Genomic DNA, 27,648 nt, shown 5'->3' with positions numbered 1-27,648 from the left:
CTGCACACACTGTGCGACATGGATCATTTAGACTCGGGTACGAGCTTTGGCGGCTGCGTCACACATTAGCGCAATGTCACCAGGATGCGCTTGTGGTAAACAAATACCAGTACGCAGGTCGTAGCAGCAAACACACTGTGGGGTGATCATGCTGAATTTCTGACACTGTTAGAAAACTATCGTAGACTATCTTTGGACGCAAGACAAACAACCGTCTTTGAACCTCTCTCACTGTATGCCATATGACCACCGATGAAGATTTACGTACACAGAAATCGCAACGATTGTTTCACAATGGCAATCTTTCATCTGGGACAGCAAATAATCGTGCAGTGTATCCCAGGCTTAAAAGTAGAAATGGTTTTATGAATATTTATATATATTTTGGAACTTTGCTGGAACTTGAATTCTATTTTTACAGCTGGAAATGATCCAGCACCATGCCCATCCAACCCATTATCATGAAATTACGTACCTAATAGTCACGAAATTTTTTGTGAGTGTTTTCCGTGACACTGACACGTTTTTATGCCCTTCTGCGTGAACATGTCACGTATTTCTGTGAACGTGTCACTGTCACGTATTTGTTACTCAACTGTTTTGTCCTATCTTCTTACCATTGTCGCTTGGGTTTAGGGTTAGATTTACATAAAATGACATCCTTACCCAAACAAACTCTAACCCTAATTAGAGATCGACCGATACTCATTTTTTTAAACCGATGCCAATAACAAATATTTGGATGCTTATGTGCCCGATAACCGATATGCTAAACCGATTTTTATTTACTGCTATACTTCTGTTTTTGACATAATAATTACTACAACACTACTGAACTGAACAAACCCTTATAATAATAATCATCACCACAATCACTCCCTCTTTGCATACAAAGTAATAAATAGAGGGGTCTGAAAGAGTGAAGAATAATATTAATTTAATGAATAATGTAGAAACTATATTTCCAATACATGGACCATTCCAAACACCCCTATCATTTCGTCAGAAATGGACTGATCCAAAGGTCGCGCTGCGGTTGGCAGCGGGAGAGAGAGAAAAGTATAGCGGAGTTGGCTGCTTGTTATACATAGTTTATAGAGTAAAACAGGTGGATTAAGTGCCTTTTTTGGAATAATATGGTTGTTTTGACCAGCAACATGTAGCCTTCAGCAGTCCAACAAGTAGTTGGCAAAGAGGTTTTACAAATAATATCACTGACTGAAATACTACATTCAGGAAAGTAACAAACAAAACGGCTTATATATCACTGAATTTCTTAACTGGTAATGTTATTTGATGTCAGAATAATTAATATTTTGTTGTTATAGCTTTTGAAATGGCTGTTGACAGAGCTGTTATCTATGCATTTACTCACGCATTAACTGTATCAAACTGTGACCGCTTGCGGAGGTAATAAATAATTAATTAATATCCACAGACATTTATATAGATATTTTAGCAAAATAATGTTTATCTGGTAAATTTTAATATAACTTAGGTTAATCTTGTTAAAAGCTTCAGCCTTCAACCCCGGTAAGTGAACAGCACGTGATTTTGTGAGTTCGTCTCTATTCTTGGACAAACTGCATACATTGCTTTTAATATATCAACTTATTTAACATAACATACATTAATGCACAAATAAGATGTGATATAAATGCCTCAGATGCAAAGTATACTCAAAGTCCTTTTAATGAAGTCGCGTCACTCCGCCGTCATATCTGCTGTGCACGCTGCTGCTGCTGTGAGCTCTTCTCCTCAGATGCATCCAGCGCGCAATTCTCAATTCTCTCGTTTATCGGTCAATCCGATATCACAAACCCGATATCCGATCATCGAAAAATGCTCAAATATCGGGGAAAATATCGGAAAACAGATATATCGGTCGATCTCTAACCCTAATGCCAGGCGACAATGGTTTAAAAATAAAAAAATATAAAAAATAAATCATGAAAAAAAGTATAAACTAGTGATGCACCGATGTATCGGCCGCCAATATTTATCGGCCGATTTTTGATGAATTTGAAACCATCGGCATATCGGCAATAGCACAAGAAAGGCCGATACCGAATTGTTTATTAATTAACTGCATAAAGAAATCCATTATATGTAAAAAATGAGTTAAAGTTTGTTAATGCAAAATTAATGCTGAATAGCAAAAACCACCTTTGAAGGTTGTCATGCTGACTTATTATATTTGTTTTAGCTTAATTTGTGCCTCTCTTATTATGTTGGTCAGTTGAATGTTAATTAGATCCAATCCATGTCAGTAAAAATAATTTGATGCAGAAATAAACTAGCTAAAAGACCAACTGTATAGTATTGTATACAAGTGTTTAAAATCGGTATCGGCATCGGTATCGGCCAGAAGTTATCTGTTTAAATCGGTATCGGTATCGGCCCAAAAAAATCCTATTGGTGCATCCCTAGTATAAACCAATCTTTAAAGTGATATCCTAACGCAAAAACCAAATCTAACCCTAAACCTAAGCGACAATGGTTTGAAAATAGGACAAAACAGTTGAGTAACCAATACGTGACAGTGAAACGTTCACAGAAATACGTGAAAAACATATCAGCGCCACGGAAAACACTCACAAAACCACGTGACCATAGGTACACAATTTTGATGGCAGTGGTTTTCGTTGAAAGCAATGGTATTGCTCAAAAAAAGTGACACATATGGGTACTGATGGCATCTTGTGATGAGGAAGGTGTTTGACCAGATTTGATTGATATAGGTATCATATAGCATCCAGTATCCAGTGAATAGATGGATGGATGGATGGATGTAGTACTTTTATCATGGGTTAACATAAAAGCTAGATGTACACACTGTAAAAAAAAACTTAAATATTTGATGAATCAACCCAGATTTACAAGTCCTGTCAACTTACTGTTATTTATCTTGACTAGAGATGGGTTGGTACAACTTATAAAATATAGTTGAAAAGTCAAACTTCATTTTATAACAACTCATCTGTAGTGATAACAACTCACTAAACTGTTTGTTTAATTCAATTCAATCTTATTTATATAGTGCTTTTCACAATTGGTGATTGTTTCAAAGCAGCTTTACATTAATAGAAGCAGTGAAAAGCACAGAAAATCGACAGATAGCACAACATAATACACGATAGCACAAGCAGCTAAATTTGCTACGGATATGAATCAACATTATAAGCGTGCGTATTATTAATGTAACGTAAAGAAGAGGGTGCTAAATTAAGCCCAAGAAGGCTGCCTCCCCGGGTTGAAAAACCCCCTAGGAGAAAAAAAACCCAGACTTTTAAGCCAGGGAAGAAAAAAAAGTCCTAGGAGGGAAAAACCCTTGGGATATATATATATATATATATATATATATATATATAGATATATATATATATATATATATATATATATATATATATATATATATATATATATATATATATATATATATATATATATATATATATATATATATATATAGATAGATATATTATAGTCCAAAAAAAGAGATTTACGTTGGGGTTTGTACCTTTTGCATATCGTTTACATACACACTTACACACCAAAGGAAATGTAAAACCCGTAAATCGGACCATAGTTGCTCTTTAAATAATGCGTCCCGAATCAAGCTTATTTTTCACGGCCTACAGGCAGCTTTCCACTGCACACAAAAAATGTATGCCGATAAACTGGAAATCATTCATTTCCTATGGAGTGTTGCACAAGGGCTAATGTGAAATTTTCAGATCTGTTAAAAATAGGTTTTGGAGATGTCACATACCACATGATGGATAGCAGAACACAGGCCAATAGCAGATGGGTTGACCAGAGAAGGGTGGAGCAGGCCGCCGTGGGTTCACCCACTCGTGGTGCAGCCGAGGGAGGGCTTGGGGTGGTTGTTGCTAGGGCGGAAGAGAAAAAGTAGTTATGATTTATAACCATTTAAGCGTAAATTAAATAACATCTGCTTTAAAAGATAAGCACAGTTATGCATTGTCAATGGATAGAAAGTTATATCAATCATTTTGGATGGGAAAGTGGTGTTGCATAGTGAGGTGGTCACAAAAATAGCTTATAGATCAATGACAACAACAGACAGTGACCCACCCACAATTATTCCTCCGTGTTCATGGTATGCATTGAAAATGTTATTGAACTTTGAATATAAGCAGATAGTTATTATGTGTTATTTTCTGAGTGACGGCGTGTGAAATAACTACCTGGAAACCATCTGAGATAAAGCTGAAGAAGCTGTCTCACGATACGACTTTCGTCTCAATTTAACCAAATAAAAACGCTGAAGTAACACAAACCAGACAAAACGGAGGAGAAATAATTGCAAGGACGCTCTATTGTTTTACCCAGGAGAGGACAAGAAAAGCTTTTAGAGGGAGTATTTTGACACACGACTCACAAAGCTAGCAGGTGCGGAAAGCGTGCAATTCTGCTGACTTTCCGAATCTGGCCTCGGCTCCAAGTATAGCGCGGATTAAATACGCTGAGTGCACGCACGGGTGAAACTCAATACTGTCCGCAGGATCAAACCGAGCAAGGTAGCCGTCACTAGATATCACTTCTAATAACAGTTATCAAGTTGTCAGTGCTATTTTTAAAACAAAACTGCTGTCACTAGGGTTATCAGGTTAGAATTGGTATTGTCTGCCTATGAAAGAAGTAAAACATCAATACGTATAAACCCATAGAGTGCATGGCCAAATGAAAACCTGAAGAAAATGAAATCAGGCTTTTTTCACTTGTGAAGCATGTCAGACAAACCTATAAATAAAACATGGAAAAATATGTTTCCAAAAACTTCTAGACAAAACAGACTGTTTGTCAAGTCTGTCAGCCTTATTTAGTTTCAAGCATATGAAATATGCTATCTACTCCGACTGAGGTCTATTTCGCAGTTTATATCCCACAAACTTAACAGAATCTGACTTCAATTCATCATTGACCTCAGAATACATTAACTATTCAGATGTTATTAACCATTTTTGACAGCAGAGGGCAGCGTGACTTTGACATACAGGGGCACTCGCTTCTCATTATAAACCTCTGTTACAGTTGATGAAAGAAAACAGATCACCGGGGGCATGCAGGGCCGTCACTACAGTGGATGTATGGTTGACGCCGAATACATACTTGGGATAATGTCGCTGTCAATAGTGGAGGTAATGGGCTTAAGTTCTTCCATCCAGGGAGTGGCATAGACCGCAACGCTCCAGTCACTCCAAGTCCCGATTTCCATGTCCTTGGCCGCCAGTTGGATGATGTACTCTTTCCCAGCATACGCGTCGGTAATAGTGTGGGAGTTGCTGTCAGAGAGCTCCACCTGTCAATCAATAACAGGAGAGCCAATCAGGGATATGGAAGTTATGGCAAGGATGCGAGCTGTTGGGATGATTAGGTATAAGGTGAAGAATGTCTCTTGAGTGGCAAAACAAAGGAAACCATTAGGGGAGCAGTTATATACCTAAACCCTTTAACTTGATGTGTATACCTTTAGTATGTTTGCATGTTCAAGGCTTCAGTTTTAAAACAAATTTAATTACAACAACAACAACAAAGTTTATTAATCTGATTACACAAACAGCCCCAAAAAACAAACAAAGACACTTACGATGTTTACGCTTTAAAGGAACCCGATGTTTTTACAAACACACTCTTATGTTTGTATCTGTTTTTCAAAACATTACATATAAACAAGCAACGTGTTGATGTTTGTAGTTCAGTTCCTGTTTGCGCGGCACAGTACACTTCCTCACACCTGAAGGCCACCTGTGGGCTTTCCAGTGCCTGTGCATAATGAGGTTGAGAGGGTCACATCACTACACCAGAAGACGGGGCAAACAGAGGCTGGGAAGTCCTGTGCATGTTTTGCCGCTTTGAGGAGTGGGGTAAATTTCACTAATGCACTGCAGCTGAGGCCTGTGGAGGGAGATGAGTAATGGTCCAGCATCTATGACTCATCTCGCACATCCATCACCGCGCCTGTCCTGAACCTCTGCCGCTTCAGGAACTCATATCCAGTGTGCTCACACATGGAGAGCTCAGAATCACAAGCGCACTTTTGTTTCTCCACTTAAATTTTTAAGTTGAATCTACTAGGATTTACAAGTCTTTTAAACAATCTTGTAACAATAAAGTGATGAGTTGCTGTAACTTATTAAATTAATAGAATTTTCTGTAGTTATGTCAACTTGATATTATAAGTTACAGCAATTTAAGCGCAAAATAAAATTTAAGCGAACTGTAAAACAAAACATTGGTAAAAACAAAATAAAAAGTTAAAAAGTTTTACAATTTCACTTACATTTTTTAAGTGTTACCATATGAAGTAATATTTTTCACTTTTTACATTGTGCAAAAATATATATTTTTAAAGTGTACACTCACCTAAAGGATTATTAGAAACACCATACTAATACTGTGTTTGATCCCCTTTTCGCCTTCAGAACTGCTTTAATTCTACGTGGCATTAATTCAACAAGGTGCTAAAAGCATTCTTTAGAAATGTTGGCCCATATTAATAGGATAGCATCTTGCAGTTGATGGAGATTTGTGGGATGCACATTCAGGGCACAAAGCTCCTGTTCCACCACATCCCAAAGATGCTCTATTGGGTTGAGATTTGGTGACTGTGGGGGCCATTTTAGTCTAGTGAACTCATTGTCATGTTCAAGAAAACAATTTGAAATGATTCGAGCTTTGTGACATGGTGCATTATCCTGCTGGAATTAGTCATCAGAGGATGGGTACATGGTGGTCATAAAGGGATGGACATGGTCAGAAACAATGCTGAGGTAGGCCGTGGCATTTAAACGATGCCCAATTGGCACTAAGGGGCATAAAGTGTGCCAAGAAAACATTCCCACACCATTATACCACCACCACCAGCCTGCACAGTGGTCACACAGCATGATGGATCCATGTTCTCATTCTGTTTTATGCCAAATTCAGGCTCTACCATCTGAATGTCTCAACAGAAATCGAGACTCATCAGACCAGGCAACATTTTTCCAGTCTTCAACTGTCCAATTTTGGTGAGCTCATGCAAATTGTAGCCTCTTTTTCCTATTTATAGTGGAGATGAATGGTACCCGGTGGGGCCTTCTGCTGTAGTAGCCCATCCACCTCAAGGTTGTGCATGTTGTGGCTTCACAAATGCTTTGCTGCATACCTCGGTTGTAATGAGTGGTTATTTCAGTCAAAGTTGCTCTTCTATCAGCTTGAATCAGTCGGCCCATTCTCATCTGACCTCTAGCATCAACAAGACATTTTTGCCAACAGGACTGCCACATACTGGATGTTTTTCCCTTTCACATCATTCTTTGTAAACCCTAGAAATTGTTGCGCGTGAAAATCCCAGTAACTAAGCAGATTGTGAAATACTCAAATCACCTTTCTTTCCCATTCTGACATTCAGTTTGGAGTTCAGGAGATTGTCTTGACCAGGACCACACCCCTAAATGCATTGAAGCAACTGCCATGTGATTGGTTGATTAGATAATTCCATTAATGAGAATTTAAACAGGTGTTCCTAATAATCCTTTAGGTGAGTGTATACAGTAACACTACTTTGAATAAGAAAATTAAAGCAATTTAGATAAATGTTCTTTCAACATGGATGAATTAAAATTAATTTATTACATATATTATTAGCTATATATGTCTAACTGTAAACATGAAATAATTAATAGGTGGCCTTTGAGCATTGAAAATTATTATTACCCAAGTGTAACCCATCATAACCCATGTGTATGATAACATGTTAAGTAATTTATACAGACAAATGAATTCATTCATTAAAGTTTTCTTCCATTTAATTCTACTTTCAAAATTCGAATCTGAATTACTGAAGGTTTCCTACTAAGTCAAAAACCGAGAAAGAATTTAAAAGGCATTATAAAGTCAACAGCGCACTGTGCATAACCCTGTCTCACATACTGTATTCATGGTGAAGGTAAGCAGAGAAACAGGGAAAATTACTTCCCTCAGTTTACAAAGCACAAAGCATATTTTCTGAAGAATCTACTATTACTTCAATGCCTCCCGGGTCACCTAACCGCTGCTATACAACACAGACAAAAAGCGAGCAGGAAAATTGAAGTCTGTATGCTGTGAGACTAAAGAATACTTCATCTGCACCTGAGCTGCTCAGAACAAAGCCGAGAAGAGCTTTACTTTCTTCTGTGAATTTCCACCGGTGCTGTCTACATGTTTCACCATCTCATGTCTTTTGACAAACGTCGACAAACGCAGCATCGAGTGGGGGTTAGTCTCTGCATTTACATTTTAATTGAACTTTGCTCATTTCCCCAGTGTTTCCTCAAAAACCCACAAAACAAAAGCTGCATCCCTTTAATTTTAGATTAAACCATGCTTGCTGCGCTTTCACCCATGGTTGCCATTGAGCACCTGGGCTGCAGCGTGTTTGATGTGATTGTTATCGAAATACACCTTTTGTCTGTTTACTGTACTATATTTCAAAATGAAATAGACAAAAAAGTCCTTGAATTTTGAAAGCATGGGCCAGACTAAAGGTTTGGAGAGTGCAAATATAAAATGTTCACTCCCTCGTGTTATATCAACCCAGGGCTGGGTCTACAGGGGGCTAGGGGGGCATTGCCCCCCTCAGATTTTCCTTCTGTCCTCCCAAAAATGTCCAGCTAACCATAAACATTTTTGTCTCTTAAAAACGAATCATGACCTCTTATTGGCAAACGCTAGTTATATTAGCTCCCGCCCACCAATGTCTAGTTATCCTTAAATCAAAATTGTTTAACTCTTATTCTAAAGGGCCACTGTCCTGCAGAGTTTATCTGCAGTCCAATAACATCCCAAAAAACATGACTGGCTTTAAAAACCCACTTGAAACAAGTGTCTTGAAATGCAAATGCATAGCTTTGCTTGTAATTTCCACTGAAACAGGAATTTAGAGGGGGACATATTGTGTGCCCCCCCCCCCCTGTAAATAACCTTTCATGTTTAGTTTACCACACAGCCTGGAAGCAGAAGTGTGGAAAGTCACTTCTTCACTCACTCATTCAGGGTTCTCAAGTGTCATGCAGTGAGTGTGACAGTCCCTCATTTTGTCACACACTCCCGCCACACATTGTATTTCTCACACAGAAAAACTATCATATATTTTATATAATGTAACTGATGTATCTGGAACCGGGCAGGAATCAATTGCGTCTCCCCCGGAGTTCTTAGTCGAGCCCGCTCCTTATCAGCCAATCAAAAAAAAAAGAACGAGGCTACAGTACACAATAGGCAATCAGAAAATAACACTATTGTATTTGGATAACAACCAATGAAAAAAAAGCATATTCTGAAATTGTTGACCATCACCCTCGTTCACCCATACACAGAGCATAGACTGTAAAAAATGATGGACGTCGCGACGTCGCCTTCCTCCATTGTAATGAATTGAAGCCAAAAATGTCCGACATGGTTGCCGCCATGTTACGTAAAAACGTCAGTTTGGAGTCAAGGCATGCGCAGAAGGAATCGTCCGTGGAACCAGAGGCGGAGCCGCGGTATCAAACTTCCGCCCAAATGCTCGCACACCCAATTCAACCACGCCAATCATAACGACAAGCCCCGTTTCTATAGCATCAAAGTACTAGCTAAAATTAAATGTATCACAAAAAAAGAACAATTGAACATATCAGCGTGATATCAACTACCTGAAAGGACCAACAACATATTTCGTAAACTTTTTATTGGAAGTTTAAATAATTTTTTATTTAGAGCAGAGTCCCATTTGTTTGAATGGAAAGGGCGGGGTTTATGACTTGTACTGCAGCCAGCCACCAGGGGGCGATCAAAGAGCCAGAGGCTTCACTTTTCAAGACTTATGAGGCACCCCCGACACAGAGTGACGCATCACTTTGAGCACAGAGTAAGTCATGGGCTGCGTCCGAAACCGCATACTGTATAGTAGGTACTGAATTAGATGAAGTACCTACTTACTTGGCGTTGAAACAGTAGGTACTGTATAGTATGAATCCTGGTAGTATGAATGAGATTCAGACGTACTACATCCGCCATGTTGTTACATCACGTGACATACGTCGTCATCACGTCATGTCATTTCAGCGCGAAAACAGCGCGTGCCTCTTCTTCTTCGTTGGATAACTCCTCGTCCGGGGCATCATGGGATAGTGAAGCGTCCATCGTATGCACACTGCAAAATCTAACCGGAAGTAGTAGGTCATCCGGGTACTTTTCGCATACTGTTTTTCGAATACTATGTATTCGGACATACTACTCGCCTCGCCTACTGCTTTTCACGTACTATATAGTATGTAGTAGGCGGTTTCGGACGCAGCAATGATCTCCTGGTTTAATGTTGCAACAAATTCACAACTTATTTGACACAAACACTACCAACTTGACTGCTGTTGGAGATGTTACCCAAATAATCAGCATCAGTTTTTCACGAGTGTCTGTAACTTAGCCAGTTTTAGCCAACAGTTTTACAGCCTTTTCATTGACAACACCTCACAACTAGTAGATAGGCCTAGTTATATTTTTGTTATCACATGATGACTGGTGATTTTCTCACATTAAACACCTCTGTCTCTCTCTAAATAGGCTTAATAATTTTATTAGCACTAAATAAATTAAAGTGTACTGCATTGTCAACGTTATATGTCACTTTTAAAATCATGTCATATTTTATATCCTGGCCATGGATGCATTAATCATTTCATTATTATTGCCCTGTCATCATCAAATGTGAACGTTTACTATCGACATTGAAGGTGAAGACTACAACTCCCATCATTCCACACACATCATTTCACCGCATCATCAAGCTTTGCTGTTGTTGACGTTTAGCAACCTTTAGCAGTGCCAATTACATTTTGTGCCTTCATACAAGAGTTCAAGATTAACTTCAAAACTTTCAAAAAACGTTGACTTTAATAGAGTTTATTTGCAGTGTTTCTTCAAAAGTACACAGCCGTGGGAAACTTTGTCAAACCAAATCAAAGATCCGCCATGTCAGTTTGAAGATAACTTTATATTAATGCAACTCTGATGTTCAGTTCTTTTTAATTCTGTGCCACAAATCAACTTCCAATTGCTGCCCTCTTGCGAAAGCTGTCAGCAACAAAGCGTGCAGAGGAAGTCAAAAGGCCCTCTGTGAACCACTGTAATTTAAGGATACATAAAACCACACATAAAACACTATCATCAAGAGGCCGATGTGAAACCTGAGTGTGTGGATATTGAAACCCCCTCTACCTGAACTCTTTAAAACATTAAAGTCTAGACGATTTATAAGTCAACATGAGACGGTACAGACTGCTTCCTGTTTGTCTGCTTTTGGATCAGTAGTGCTGAGAGAGGAAGAAAGAAGAGAGAGACGTCTGAGACTTGCTATTAGAGTATCGGCGTATAATTGAGTACCAAACACATTTTAACCCTAAAGTGCAATTTATACTTCTGCCTTACCTACGCCGTAGGCTCTGCACAGTTTTGCTTAACCTGACGCTCACCTCTCCAAAAATGTAACAAGCACCCGTACAACCCAAAAGTATAAATCGCATTCTTACTATGGCCAGAGCTCCTAAAATAAGTTTATGTATAAGCATTATCATTGTTGCAGAGGAGAGAGATTGTCTCTAGTATTAAAATGTTTTATCATCATTGACTTTCCTAATAAACGCTCTTGGTCTTATTGTGAACAATTCATCTGTGCACGTTATGTAAGGAATAATTGTCAATGCGTCGTTGAATGATTCCAAAATAATGCACACCCACGGGGGTTAATGCGGCACGATGCAAAGAATTATTTGCATTATTTTCAAATAATCAAAAGGAACGGAGTACATTATTCCACTTTGTACCACGGCAACCACAGACATTGCTCTGGTGGTTATTTTAAAACATTTGACAGATCAGGTGTGTGTTTATTGAAAAATAATCCATACCTGTGGAACGTTACTCAGCCAATCAGAATAAAGCATTTAACAGCCCAGTCGTATAAAGAGAAATAAATTGTCTTCAGAATATTTCATAAAATTATAGTAACTTGCACAGCTGTGAAACATCATCACTGGACCTCCATCCAATTCATTCCATTGGTCAAATCAAGTCCCATACTAGATTTACTGTGGACTTAATGTGATATGATGGGCTGTGATATCTTATACATAGCATTTTGGTTTTTCTTTGTGAATAGACCAAATTATTATTGCTGGAAACTTATTTTCATTATATAGGATACTTATAGAGATACAAATTATAGCAAGAAGCAAGAAAAGGAAGACGCTTCTGTCTACAAAGACTTTGCAACCAGATCAACAACTTCTCATTAGCAGTTCAGGCAAAGATACAAACTCATAGATTTCTGTACTGTATGTAAAAAAACTAATAAGCAAATGGGGCTGTCAGATCCCTAGCCGTAATGCTGGCTGACTGCCCTGACCATGCTGCGATATTTTCTAAATTCTGCCCACTTTCCACATTCCTGCCTCCAGCCCAGCTGTGCTTAAAGCTGACAGGAGTCCAGTTAAGGTCACACCAACTGATGTCTGCTTAACCAGACATGAAAGGCCACAAACAGCTTCTGTTGATGATATTGATGAACGGTGAACTGCACTATACTGAACAGATGTGATATTACACACAGTTTTCATTAAAAGTGAACAGAGCAGCAGACTGAACTATTTGCTTTATATTAGTTTTACTGCTTAATGTCTTTTGTGGTTTAACTACAAATGTTGCATAATTGTGAAGCTGATTTTGCACTGCTGCTAGACATAATTTATTTATCATGAATAATTGCATGGGTTCCAAACAGTAGTCAAATGTGATAAAACGTGAATAAATAAGCATATATTTTCTATCACATCAGTTCTCCTGTATAGCTCAGTGGTATAGCATTGTGTTAGCAGCACAAAAGGTTGTGGGATTGAACCCAGAAAACACACATATTGATGAAAAATGTATACCTTGTAATGCAGTGTAAGACGGATTAACTTTAAGATAATTTTATTGCAAAGGTTTATTCAAATCTAATTCATTGAAATATAATATGAACTACCGCCTGCCTTATTAGCTGGGTAGATTACTTATGAATTGTAATCCGTTACTGATTACGAATTACATGACAAAATTTGCAGTCAGTAATATAATCTCTTAGATGCTAAGTTGGTAACGTAATCGGACTACTTTTGGATTACATTAGATTACTTTTGACATCTTATTTGATTTCAAATATATAAAGAGGGGAAAAATATGCTCAATTCTATTTCACCAACAAGAGCCTTAAAAACTAATTTTTAAAGTGCGGACAGTTAATACTTCACAATACTAACACTGATTTATTTTGCTATTAGTGTCAACTGATAGTAACACACAGAATAAAACAAAATCACTCTTTATGAATTTAAAACATATTAATTTTAAAGTAAATAAAAACAAAAACAGCTACACAATATTGAATTTCACAAAATTCACTGTAACAACCCTGCTAGGTCTAAAATTTCACCTCACAAATAAAACTGAAGTGAAAAAATTAAATGGTGTCTATTATATGCAATAAATTTGATTTTGACATTGGTGGGGAAATAAATAAAATTGTCTTCAGAGCCGCATTGTCACAAAGGTTTTCTATTTTTTTCTTACTTAAAATTTTTATTTTTGTCATCATAATCTTATTTATTAAGGTTACAGGCAAAAAACAAGAAATATACAATAATTCTATTTTATTTATTATTTTTGGTTAATTTGAACTTTTATGTGATGCTAGTAAAAATTGTGGCATGGTAACTTAAAAATCAACCAAAATATTTCCACCAGATATGCTTTATTTTAAATAAAATAAGTAATACATAAAAACAGACCGACATCCGAGGTTATATGTACATATAGATTCATTGTTTGGTCGAAATTATTGCTAGGGACCATTCAGTGTTCCCTGGATATTGATAGGGACATGTCCCTCGCGTCCCTACCAAATCAACGCCTTTGCATCCAGTGATCAAACGCTGAGTGCTGCTCCATTTTGCATCTTGTCTAACGTAAGCGGTAGGTAAATTTATTATGAAAAATGTAAAAAATAAGACATTTACAAAATTGTGAACATCATAATGCCATAGTGTGAATAATATGTAATCGTGTAATCCATAAAAAAGTAACAGTAGTCTGATTACGAGTATTTTAATCCAATTACAAGTACTTGATTTTTAAAATTGTATTACATAATCCAGATTACATGTAATCCGTTACTACCCAGCTCTGTACATTTTATCTACCTGAAGCTTGAACCTGCATTCACAGTATAGGCCTTATTTAAAGGGCACATATCATGCAAAATGCACTTTTAAACAATGTGTTTGGAAATAAATGTATGTTGGCAGTGTGTGAACACAACAACCATACAATGAAAAAAAAATCCACCCTATTCTTCTTTTTAATCCCTACTAAACCAAAGCACTCTTGTTAGACATGTTTTGATTCTCTTGTTAATGTGACGTCACACAAACAATGCCCCACAAACAGCCACTAACTGACTGACTGGTTAATAATACCCAAAAGCTTTTCCAAAGCAAGTGTTTGTTAGCATGTTGTAGCGCTAATGTGGCTAAATATACTATTGTCCCAGACTGTATTCACAAGAATCAGATATATTTTAACCAAAAGTGCTCACTGGCTGTTGGTTAGGAAGTGATGTGCAGTAGTTCATTTGCATTTAAAGGTACAGACACGAAAAAGGCGCTTGCTGTAACCCAAATAGCAGCATTTTGGACATGCTAAAACAAATGATCTGTGGGCAATGAGCAATGATTTTGAGCTGAAACTTCACATTCTAGGCACACCTGAGACTTATATTCAATCTTGTAGTAATGGGCATGTGCCCTTTAATATAACTGTGCTTGTACATATATATCACTGCAATGGGGTCACTACAGGGCCATTTAGAAGCTTTTAAATCCAACTAATCTTCATTTTTGATTGTATATCAGTACATTAAAAGAGAACGTTTCACTTCCATCCTTCAGACAAAATCCATTGTAAAACAATTTGACATGAACTCACTACTTCACTGTTTTTTTTTTTAAAGACTGGTGCCTTCTTTGAAAGGGAAAGCGAGGCTATATCTGGACACTTGAGCATTACATTTGTATGACTAGTTTCATTAACTCTAAGCAATTACCAACCGCTTATTCCTGTCTTCATTCCAATCACTACAGGAAGCCTGACAGAACAGGAAGAATTCAACGCAAGCATCACAGATCATTGGCGACTAATTTTGGCTGATAGTTTAAAGCTCCCAGGTTTCTCTTTTCCAAACCATGCCTCACATCACCGAGACGGCAAACAAAGGGCGTTAATTCTCAAAGTAGCTGATTTAGAAGTTGCAGCTTGCCAAGTTAAGGCATTAACCTGAATTGCTTGGAATGATGGTTTTATAACACACACAGAAGAGAGCGCTTGTGCCGTGCCAAGAATACACACAGATGAATCCTTTAATTCGAAAGATCAAATGAGAAAAACCCATGCAAACCATTCTGTGGAAGACTTTGCAGTTTTCTATACTGGGTTACTTTGTAAATGAGAACTATAGCAACAAAACAAGAATTAAGAAATGCCAATTGACAAATGGTAAAACCGTTTAAACTATCATAATAATAGGGATGTTAATGTGCACAGGGTGCATTTGTGGTCCAATTCAACTTAATCCCCGAGCAAACACAAGCGTTTAGGGTCCACAATTCCAAATTGCAAAATCAAGGCAAAGTACCCAAACACTCCCATTTGTCTCGGCCTATTCATGCAACATGAGAGCTTATGAAATATGCACGAGATCTGAATAGCATCCAAATAAATAAATTATTTATATTATCCTGTGAATGGGAAGAACAAAAGAGACAAAAAACATTGATGTTGCTTAAAGCAGTCTAATATCTGTTTACTTTGTCTGGTTTTCATAAGTCTTATTTTACAGTGTTTCAGTACTAAAAGATTTTCATTATGGGCTCAATTAAAGTGATTTAATTCAAATGTGAATAAATGCACTTCTTGTTTAAGTGCCGGCCCTTGGCAAAGCTAAAATACGGCATTATGAATAAGTTTGTGCACACTAGAAAGTGCTTTTACAATCTGTGTTGTGATACAGGCCTGCATACCGATGTCTTAGCATAGTTATACATGGGAGGGGAGTTAGGAGCAGATTCTTTTACTGTTTTGCATTATATTTTTTTATATTACTTTAATACTAATAATAATATACTTTAAACATGTGAGCTGAGTTTTTCATAGCTATGATGTAACCCAAGCCAAATCAAGTATATTTATATAGGGTTGCTTTTTTAAAGTGTTGCATTGTTTTAAAGCAGCTTTACATGAAAGACAAAACCACAAAGTTGAACAATTTTGGAATGTATACAATTTCAGAAAAAAATTGTCAAACCATTTACAGATTTGTACCTAAAGAGAGGTACATACCGGTACCAAAGAGTGTATATCAGTACCTCAAAGGTACATATTGTTACCAAATGTAAACATATCTGGACCCAAATTGTACATATTAGGACATGTGCAAGTAATAAGGACAATTTTTATCATTGTTTTCTTACAATGTAGTATAATAAAAAAATATATACTGTATTTTCCGGACAATAAGTCGTTTCGGAGTATAAGTCGCATCAGTCAAAAATGCGTTTTGAAGAGGATAAAACATATATAAGTCACACTGGACTATACGTTGCGTTTATTTAAAAAATGATTTGACAAAATCCAAGCCGAAGAACAGACATTTAATCTGGAAAGGCAAGTTATTCAACTAAACAATAGCACAGCACAGCAGGCTGAATAGGTGTCCGTACATGTTAAAGTAACATAAACAGTTATTTACACGATACATAAGAGCATACAGAACATACCTGGGAGGCTGAATAGGCTAAATTAACACAACAAGACAAATCAAGTTCATAAAGGTCCCAAAGTCATTCCACATCACTGAATCCATTGAATTACATAAATACAGGAGCAGCATAGAGCGGACTCTAGACGGTAATGGTTTCTCTTGGTTTATATGAAATAATTTTGAACTATAAGTCGCACCTGAACTTAAGTTCCAGGACCCGCCAAACTATGAAAAAAAGTAAGACTTATAGTCCGGAAAATACAGTAGTTGCATATTTTTAAACTACTAAGAATAGCACAGGGAGCACAGAATAGCATAGAATAAAAAGTACCAAAATATTTCATTTAAAATGACATTAATGTGTGGAACAAAAAGCTTTGATCATCCAACGAAACTTGGTCTTGGATAGAGCGCATTTATTTGTGGGTGTAGTTTGCTTCTCCATTTTCTAAAATGCTGCAGGACCCGTTATTTTTCCGAGGCACAGTTAAGAGAAGAAATTTTTCAGTCTTCTGCCAGTCCTCAGGTCTGGCTAAAAGCAAAAGTCTAATTCGACTGTGCTGGATAATTCATAGAATATAACATCGTCTCTTCATCTATTAATTGTATGCGACAGTTCCACATCTCAAGCCTTCCTGGCATTGAAAGATTCACAATAGCGCCTTCCTTCCTCATCTGTTAAACTATATCATGAGGGACATTATAAATTCATCTTATTTCTCAAAGGTGTGAGAAGGTGTGAAAAGCAGACAGTGCTTAGATCTTTGGCTCATTGTGTATTATCTACGGGCAGTATTTTAATCTTCAAATCGCGGATAGCTGCTGAAAACAGCTTAGCCTATACAGTGGGGTGAAATTGAGGGGTGTAGTGGGAGATTTGTACATTCTTGAGAGATTACATAAGGGAGGGCAATGTGACCCCTTTCTCTCGCCAGTATCCTGTCCCGTTTAACTATAACACCCTGTACTGACTTCAGGCTTTTGGTATGGAAATCACAGCTTTAAGGGATGCAGATTCTTTTATCTGGGACCCAAATTCTTGGGCTTTCTACTTCCCGTTGTGGAAGGCGACTGTCTTTTTTTTCCACTATTATACAAACACAAGCCAAAGCACAAACGCAGGGACAAGTATTTGTTTTTGATTCATCAAACCTTTCGAGTCTATGAACCAATAAGATTCACTCAACAGGTTCATCCAAAAACATTTATTCACAACCTTGCGTAGAAGTAAGAAAGAAATGTTTTTTTTCTATGGCATCGATGTAAATAACTTATTGTAGCATCTTTATGTTTAAGAATGTTTACACTGTTAGAAAAATCGTCAAAAATGGCCCCTACCTGTCACTGGGGCAGTACCCTTTCAAAAAGTAGACCCTTGCATGTAAAGAGTGCACATTAGTGCCACAGAGGTACATACCGGTACCAAATGGAGTGCATATTAATACCTCAAAGGTACAAACTAGTACCTCAATGGTACCCACGAGTACCTCAAGGTACACACTATTATCTCAAAGATAAATATTAGTACCTCAAAGGTATATATCAGTACCTCAATGGTACCCATGAGTACCTCAAGGTACACATTATTATCTCAAAGATACATATTAGTTCCTCAAAGGTACATATCAGTACCTCAATGGTACTCATGAGTACCTCAAGGTACACAATATTATCTCAAAGTTACATATTAGTACCTCAAAGGTACATATCAGTACCTCAAAGGTACATATCAGTACCTCAAAGGTACATATCAGTACCTCAGTGGTACCCACGAGTACCTCAAGGTACACACTATTATCTCAAAAATACATATTAGTACCTCAAAGGTACATATCAGTACCTCAATGGTACCCACAAGTACCTCAAGGTGCACACTATTATCTCAAAGATACATATAAGTACCTCAAAGGTACATATCAGTACATCAATGGTACCCATGAGTACCTCAAGGTACACACTATTATCTCAAAGATACATATTAGTACCACAATGGTACATGTCAGTACCTCAATGGTACCCACGAGTACCTCAAGGTACACACTATTATCTCAAAGATACATATTAGTACCTCAAAGGTACATCAGTACCTCAATGGTACCCACAAGTACCTCAAGGTACACATTATTATCTCAAAGATACATATTAGTACCTCAAAGGTACATATCAGTACCTCAATGGTACTCATGAGTACCTCAAGGTACACATTATTATCTCAAAGATACATATTAGTACCTCAAAGGTACATATCAGTACCTCAAAGGTACATATCAGTACCTCAATGGTACCCACGAGTACCTCAAGGTACACACAATTATCTCAAAGATACATATTAGTACCTCAAAGGTACATATCAGTACCTCAATGGTACTCACGAGTACCTCAAGGTACACACAATTATCTCAAAGATACATATTAGTACCTCAAAGGTACATATCAGTACCTCAATGGTACCCACGAGTACCTCAAGGTACACACAATTATCTCAAAGATACATATTAGTACCTCAAAGGTACATATCAGTACCTCAATGGTACCCACGAGTACCTCAAGGTAAACACAATTATCTCAAAGATACATATTAGTACCCCAAATAAAGGTGACTTGACAACTGAATCAAATCCTAATTTTAGAGAATGAACATTAAATGAACATTGAATCATTTAGATTAGTAAATTAGTAAAAGCAATTTTGTAGACTGATGAATTTAGTGTTGTGTCATAACAACTCTCACATTTTAAGTTATTTAAAAACAATTTTCTAAAACAACATAGGCCATTAAGTTGAAACTGTCTATGAACCCAAGAGTGCATCCCATCTTTCACTTGAGTATAGCATCATCTATAACACTCCTTCTTACCCTTCACATCAGGGAATATAAATAAGCCAGGCCAGCCAAGCCAGTGAGCGTGTCTACTGTTGTGGAGAAAAAAGCAATTATGTGCCACTTCCAAAATGCACATCTGACTTTCTACTGAGGGGATAAAAGAGGCCGGGCAGTGAGGGTCTGTCACTCAACTTAATGGGAGCTATTCCCACTTCTGCGGGATCACTACTGCCAACCAACAGGTTTAATAGATAATTGTTCAATGTGCTCGACTCTCCTTGATTACTTGATCTCCTTGAATTGTGGTGCAATATCAAAGCTATTGGAAAAACCTTAGCATTTATCACAAATATTTGACTTTGAAACTCCAGGAATTTCTTCAAATGCTACCGTTTCGAGTTCACGAACTGTTTTATGCTGTTTAAGACGAAATCATGCAATGTTGCAGCTAATGAGATGTGCCTAATAATGTCAACAAAGGAAGTGAACCAGACCAGTTTAAAGTGTAAGCACATTCCGGTATTTTTTAGAACGCAAACGAGGCGGTGCCTCTTCAAAAAATCAAAAGGATGAGAAAGTAATTGACAGTACAAAGATAACCCATGCTAAAATTTATGAAGCATGAGATCAAATAGTTAGTAAACCCATCATTTGTTTTCTTTTTAAGTAACACTGTCCAATGGCGACAGCGGTGGATAAAGTGTCTCTCTGGCTTCTTATACTGTGTTCATTGAGTTCGTAAAGTATGGAGTGAATATACTGTTGGTGGTACTTACTATTTTTAAGCTTTTTACATTTACATTTTAACAGGTTTTAATCATGGGTGTAAATTTCATCTAACAGTCGGGGGTGGGGGCATTAAACATAACATTACCCAGAGCAATTTTTTTAAGGGGACATAGATAATACACAAATAAAACTGTACTTGTAGGGATATGTGTACAGGTACACAGAGAAAAGCCTAATATCTTCTCTGAAACCATTTATTTTTGCAAGTGTACAATCAAGCCAGCAATGAAATTTCATCTTAATTTTAAATGTATCAGTGTTACAATCACTAACCTAGTGGACTCTAGTGAAAAATACATAGGTTATCATAATTTTCTCTCATGATTAAATAATGACTCAGCGTCATCTGTATAAAAGAGAAACCTTCAGATGGGGGACCTGTCCCCCTGACCCCCCCATTATTTCTGCCTATGGTTTAAATACTGACTGACTGTCTGTATATGCAAATATGTAGTCAGAGCTGATCAGAGCACACATTAACACATATTTACACTTAGGAAAATATGTATTTGAACACCCTGCTATTTTGCAAGTTCTCCCACTTAGAAATCATCGAGGGGTCTAAAATTGTCATTGTAGGTGCATGTCCACTGTGAGAGACATAGTAAAAAAAAATCCAGAAATCACAATGTATGATTTTTTTTAACTATTTGTATGATACAGCTTCAAATAGGTATTTGAACACCTGTCTATCAGCTAGAATTCTGACCCTCAAAGACCTGTTAGTTTCCCTTTAAAATGTCCACCTCCACTCCATTTATTATCCTAAATTAGATGCACCTGTTTGAGGTCATTAGCTGCATAAAGACACCTGTCCACCCCATACAATCAGTAAGAATCCAACTACTAACTTGGCCAAGACCAAAGAGCGGTCCAATGACACTAGAGACAAAATTGTACACCCCCACAGGGCTGGAAAGGGCTATGGGGAAATTGCCAAGCAGCTTAGTGAAAAAAGGTCCACTGTTGGAGCAATCATTAGAAAATGGAAGAAGCTAAACATGACTGTCAATCTCCTTCGGACTGCGGCTCCATGCAAGATCTCACCTTGTGGGGTCTCAATGAGCCTAAGAAAGGTGAGAAATCAGCTCAGAACTACACAGGAGGAGCTAGTCAATGACCTGAAAAGAGCTGGTACCACCGTTTCCAAGGTTACTGTTGGTAATACACTAAGACGTCATGGTTTGAAATCATCCGTGGCACTGAAGGTTCCCCTGCTTAAACCAGCACAGGTCCAGGCCCGTCTTAAGTTTGCCCATGACCATTTGGATGATCCAGAGGAGTCATGGGAGAAAGTCATATGGTCAGAGGAGACCAAAATAGAACTTTTTGGTCATAATTCTGCATAAAGCTGTAGCATACAAATAAATAGTTTTAAAAAATCATACATTGTGATTTCTGGATTTTTTTTGGGGGGTTATGTCTCTCACAGTGGACATACACCTACGATGACATGTTCAGACCCCTCCGTGATTTCTAAACAGGAGCAGGGTGTTCAAATACTTATTTTCCTCACTGTATATATGATTGTGAGTACTTTATATTGGCAAAATTGGTTTTATACTAAGCTAATGATGTTTTCTATTCCTTTTCCTCAGAACCTAACCCTAACAGGAAGTTTTTGACATTTTTACAATTTCAATAAAAATGGTTTAGTATCTTTATTAAGCCGTTTGAATTAAGGGAACACTTTATATTTCCCCATAAACCATGATGACATTATAACACACACACACACAAGGTCTTAGCAGAGCATCATCTGTAAATATAAAAAATGAATGGACCTTATTTACAGTTTATGAATCAAAGCCAGGGTGTTAAACACAAGTGGAGTCATTTGTATATCACTGAAGGTCCATAAGATTAATGCTTCATATGTTTATGTAGATAACAGCTAAGGACTGCATCTCTATACATAGTGTTTCACCTGTAAATGTATAGCCCAAGTTCAGTACAGCGTGCTGCTGATAGATCTTTCCATGCCAAAACCCCCCAGATCATAAGATATTAGTCCTTAGAGGCCTGTGACACCGAATAAGGTGTGTGAATACACAAAGCCTTATCCATCCATATCTCAAGGATGCCCTGCTGATCCGACAATCAATATGGACGGCAGAGACAGAGCCAGCGAGCGTTTTTCAATCTCCACGCTTAAGGAATCAAGAAACAGCTTACAGTGCCCCAAGGAGAAATAACCATACAGCTGAACAAACTACTTAATCATAGCGTTCAAGTTGTCAGAGGTGGATTTTAATGTCTAATGCACTATAATGCAATACAAGAGACACGTAACGGATGACTGAAGAGCTATAATTCTGCCATTTGTTCAAGCGTCGTTTTGAACCGTTGACGTGCGGAAGCAGTGAATGAACATGTACTATAGGTAACAACGGTTTATGCTTTATTCAGAGCTTTCATTTATTATACATGACCAAAATGATTGCTTATCGCGAGACCCGTGTGGAATCCCATTGGGAAGACAAATCCCGCATGAGATCGCTTTCATCTCAGCTGTTTCTTCTAGGCAGCGATGAGATTAAATGGAGAAAAAAATGGAAGCTTAACCGACCCGCTTCTCAGGTTTTTCTCATGAGAAATGAGCAGAGATTTCAATAATAAACTCATTTGTTTAGATTTTTATTTAACTTATGAGACTTGAAAAGAAACATTCGAGAAAAAATGGATTAAACAAACACAAATGCTATGAGTTCCGGTGAAAGCTCTGCTGAATTTAAATACATCCCACAGAGAAAGTGTCAATGTGCAGATATTTAACATCACTTGAATACATTTACATGATGTTACACCAACAAAACTTAAACGTATGGCTTAGATCAGATATAAATAACTCTTTCCCCCCGTTTCACAGACAAGGCTTAAGGCTAGTCTAAACAAACCACATGTTTAAACTGTCTCAACTGAAAATAACTTGGACTAACAGATGTTAAAATGTGCCAGTGCCATTGATTTGCCTCAAGATACACATCAGTAATGTTTTTTCCAAGGCATGCTTATAAAAGATGCTTAAACATCTTAATTTATCTTAGGCCTAGTCCTGGCTTAAGCCTTGTTTGTGAACCCAGGCCTATATTGTCAAAATAGCAGGTTATCACTTCTCACAAGGTTTTTTCTCCACAAGTGCATTTTTGGTTCGTTGCCGCTGTCCCCTGTTGGTTTGCTTACTAGGAGGCTGTTGACAATAGCTTAGCTTAGTGCTTTGTAAATTCTGTTAATACAGCTTTATTACAATGATCTGGCTACAATCTTAGAGATGGCACAGTTTCAATTTTGTAGATGCGTGGTGCTGGGAGCACTGCTGTTCAAGACATTGCTAATTCTTTATGTACAATTTAAACTCTTGCTCTTATACTGTATAATTTATTCTATATAATCTATATAATTCTTCTTTTACGGGCCATTTCCATGTAAGATGAAATGTCTAGTTTAAAATGACTGTTATTTATCATATTAATTGACTAAATGTCTAAAACGTGCAGATAAATAGTATCTACCCAGTCTCAATATATTATCACGAATTTCCTTGTTTTTTCGTGATCGACATTTTTTATATGGGGTTAGAGTTGGGTTTGGGTAGGGATGTCATTTTATCTAAATCTAACCCTAAACTGAAGCGACAATGGTAAGAAAATAGGTCAAAACAGTTGAGTAACCAATACGTGATAATCACACGAAAACAGGAATTCCTTATACGATCACGAAAAAACGTGGAAATTTGTGATAATATCACGAGAAAAGAATACAAAATTTACGTGACTATAAAACGACATTTCGTGAGACTGGGCTGATAGTATATATTAGATAATATATTTATGAGGACAATAACATTTGCAGTAATACCAGCCTGATCTCATAAGAATTTGTACATATTTTACACGTTGGTACTTATGGAATTTATAAATTATTACGAAGGAAATCGCACAAAAACATTTGATTATCATAAAAAACAATAAAGAAACCCCTAACCCCATCATCACAGGGGCAATAGCAAATCGTACAAAAATTTACAAATGTGGTCATATGAATGAATACAAATCCTTAAAATATGTATGAATTGCCGTTAGATAGCATTGGTAAAAAATTTAATCAGTAACAACATAAACAAGCGGCTGTCGTGGTCCGCACTTAACTTCCGGTAAACTCCGCTAAGAATAAATAACAACAAAGTTCTTTAAACATAGTTTATTTATATAAAAAGCAAAATAACAACACATAGATTACCTAGGAAACCAAAACATTTGTTATTTTTGACGAGGCGTTTGTTCAAGAGATCAGTTTAGCAACTAGTCAGACCATTAAAAAAAAACAAAACCGGAAGTAAAGTTCGTATCCAGATGTGTATCGCGTCAACGCACGTGCGTCCGATTTTTTTCTTCTTTCATGTAAAGCTGCTTTCAAACAATGCAACACTAGCCATATTTCCTTCACCGTGATTTTATGCACATTTTGAAGTATCACTTTGAAAACGAGTGATGAAAACGCCAAACTTCGATTAAAAATCCCTTAATTCGCATGTGACTACATGCAGTCCTGTCTCAATTTTCCACGCGTACATTGTTTTGTTTACTGTTGGTTACTAGGTTACCCAATACCACTGTCATTCGCTCAAACAACTTGATGGATACGCACCTAATTCACATTTCTTTGTTTTTCCCTTTTTTGCGAATTTTGAAAAGATTCGCTTCACGTTTGGATGAAAACCAAGCTACTATTAACATTTACATTTATGCATTTGGCAGACACTTTTATCCAAAGCGACTTACAGTGCATCACAAGGTATTCATTTTATTGATGTGCATTCCCTGGGTTAAGACCCATGAATATTTGAGCTGCCAACACAGAAATGACGTACCTATAGTCATGTAATTTTTTTGGATTATTTTTTGTGATGCTGTAACGAATTTCCGCATTTTTTCGTGATCGTATCATGAATTTCTGTTTGTGTGTCATTGTCACGAATTGGTTACTCAACTGTTTTGACCTATTTTCTTACCATTTTCGCTTCGTTTTAGGGTTAGGTTTACATAAAATGGCATCCATACCCAATCCCAACTCTAACCCTAACGCCAGGCGACAATGTTTATAAAAGTTAGAAAATATAAAAAATAAATCAGAATTTTTTTATAAATCAATACTTAAAGTGACATCCTAATGCAAACACCAAATCTAACCCTAAACCGAAGCGAAAATTGTTTGAAAATAGGAAAAAGCAGTTGAGTAACCAATACGTGACAATGACACATAGACAGAAATTTGTTATACGATCACGAAAAAACGCGGAAATTCGTGACAGTATCACGAAAAATAATAAAAAAATTACGTGACTATAGGTACATAATTTTGTGAGACTGGGTAGCTGAGCTATACAGGAGCACAAAGTACGCTATATATTGTAAATAAATTTGACTTGACTCTTCTAGCCATCCAAAAAAAGCCATTGGATGGATAAAATGAAAGTTATTACCGAACCGTTTAAATTAGCCAGGGTCATAAAAGGTCTAGACGTGATCCAAAATTCAGATTGAAAAATGATTTATACATAAGCTAATAAATTAGATCTGCATAAATGACGGCTCCTGCTTTGGTCATCGTTTTAACTCGGAGTGCAGCATACTTTCAGGTTCAGACGAAACAGGAAAAAGCATCTTTATTTTACATCCGTTATAATTTCTTTCACTTTTTTTAGACATACATAATTTTGTTTGTATTTCTTGATGAAGCAGCATTGATGTACTTTATGAACTGTGGACAGTCTCTGTAATGGAAGCATGTAAAAAGAAAGCTAAAGAGAGAAAATAGTTTAAGCGCAAAATGTATAAAAACCAGCAATGAAGAGGAACCCATCAGCACATTCTCGTGCGTGCAGAATGTGTGTCCATTTGCACGCTTGTGCCATGAGTGTACTGATGATAGATAATGACCCATAATATCACTTGTCTCAAAAATAATCAGAAGTCCAGCATCTCTGACGACAGGGCCAATTATGGCCAACAACAACAGCATCTGTTCGGCAGAACTTGGCGACGCTGACACCCCAAGTGCACCAAGACTGCGTGATGCGATAAAAATGTGCTGCTTCCATTAATCAACTTACACATTCGCAATTGTAATGGGAATGTTCTAGATTTGATGCACTACAGATCTCCAGATCAAGGATGAGGAAAAAAATTTGCAACAGAGAGTATGTGATGCATAAATATTTCATCCATATGTATTTGCCTGGCAGAGGTACAGAAGGGGCCTGGGCGGGGTGGATGATGGGGTGGACTTTCGTGAAAGATGGCTGAATACCCCTTTTCTCCCTCTAATTTCCTTTACCATGCTAATGGTACTGCAATGCCGGGGCTATTGATTAATCTAAGTGCGGGCTGGAGGATGAGAGGCTCTTTTGGCAGATGCACAAAAGGCCATTAAACTCAGGGCAGCCGGAGGGTGGGGTGAGGCGGTGGGGTGCAGCGTGTCAGAGAAGGGAAGAGAGAAGTCAGGGAGGGGATGAATGAAAGAAGGGAATTGTGGGGAAATGGAAAGGACATGGAAAGGGAGATGCGATTTGAAGGCACGATGACACATTGATTTTTGCGGGCAAGAATGAATATGGCACGAAAACACTGGGCACTTTTTAAGAATATTTTTGGACCATTAAAGGTAAAGTGTGTGGCATAAACGATGCGAAATTTGAAGGCAAAAGTAATGAATAAAAAATAATGGTTTCCTAAACACTTTGATCCCACCAATAGCCAGACACACACATAGTCATTTTCCAAACTTAAAGGGGTCATAGCGTGAAATTAAGTGCTATAATTGGGTCCCCAGTGCTTCTATCAACCTATTAAAAGTGTTAAAGATCAACCCAGTAACTTAATTTGAGTAAGCCATTTACTGCAAGCATGTAACAAATTAGGTCGTCCAGATTCCGCCTGTTTTGTGAGGTAGGTAGCAAGGCGATAATAATAATACCGCCCCCTTTACCTGCACTATCCAACCACAGCACTGCCATTTAGTGCAGAGAGAAAGAGGGAGAAAAGAAGGACTTGACAGCACAATTGAGTTTCAATTACAACAAATCACCATCATTGTGATCAGTGCTTGCATTTTATCAGCTAATTTGCATTTTAAACTACACACCCAAAAACAG

General features: G+C 37.3%; 1 protein-coding gene across 1 annotated transcript in view; it reads right to left on the bottom strand.

Moving 5' to 3' along the window:
* The window catches only part of cntfr (ciliary neurotrophic factor receptor), a 204,909-nt gene that overhangs the window by 2,372 nt on the left and 174,889 nt on the right, over positions 1-27,648 (bottom strand). The window contains exons 8-9 of the mRNA XM_055209097.2: positions 5,137-5,326; positions 3,773-3,893 (exon numbers count right to left, since the gene is read on the bottom strand). Of these exons, the coding sequence (XP_055065072.1) occupies positions 3,773-3,893; positions 5,137-5,326 (311 nt within the window). The remainder of the gene's footprint in view (positions 1-3,772; positions 3,894-5,136; positions 5,327-27,648) is intronic.

Source organism: Misgurnus anguillicaudatus, chromosome 12 (genome assembly GCF_027580225.2).
Source record: "Misgurnus anguillicaudatus chromosome 12, ASM2758022v2, whole genome shotgun sequence".
Lineage (NCBI taxonomy): Eukaryota > Metazoa > Chordata > Actinopteri > Cypriniformes > Cobitidae > Misgurnus > Misgurnus anguillicaudatus.
Note: the sequence above shows the minus strand (reverse complement) of the source record. Positions and strands in the feature narration are given on the sequence as shown.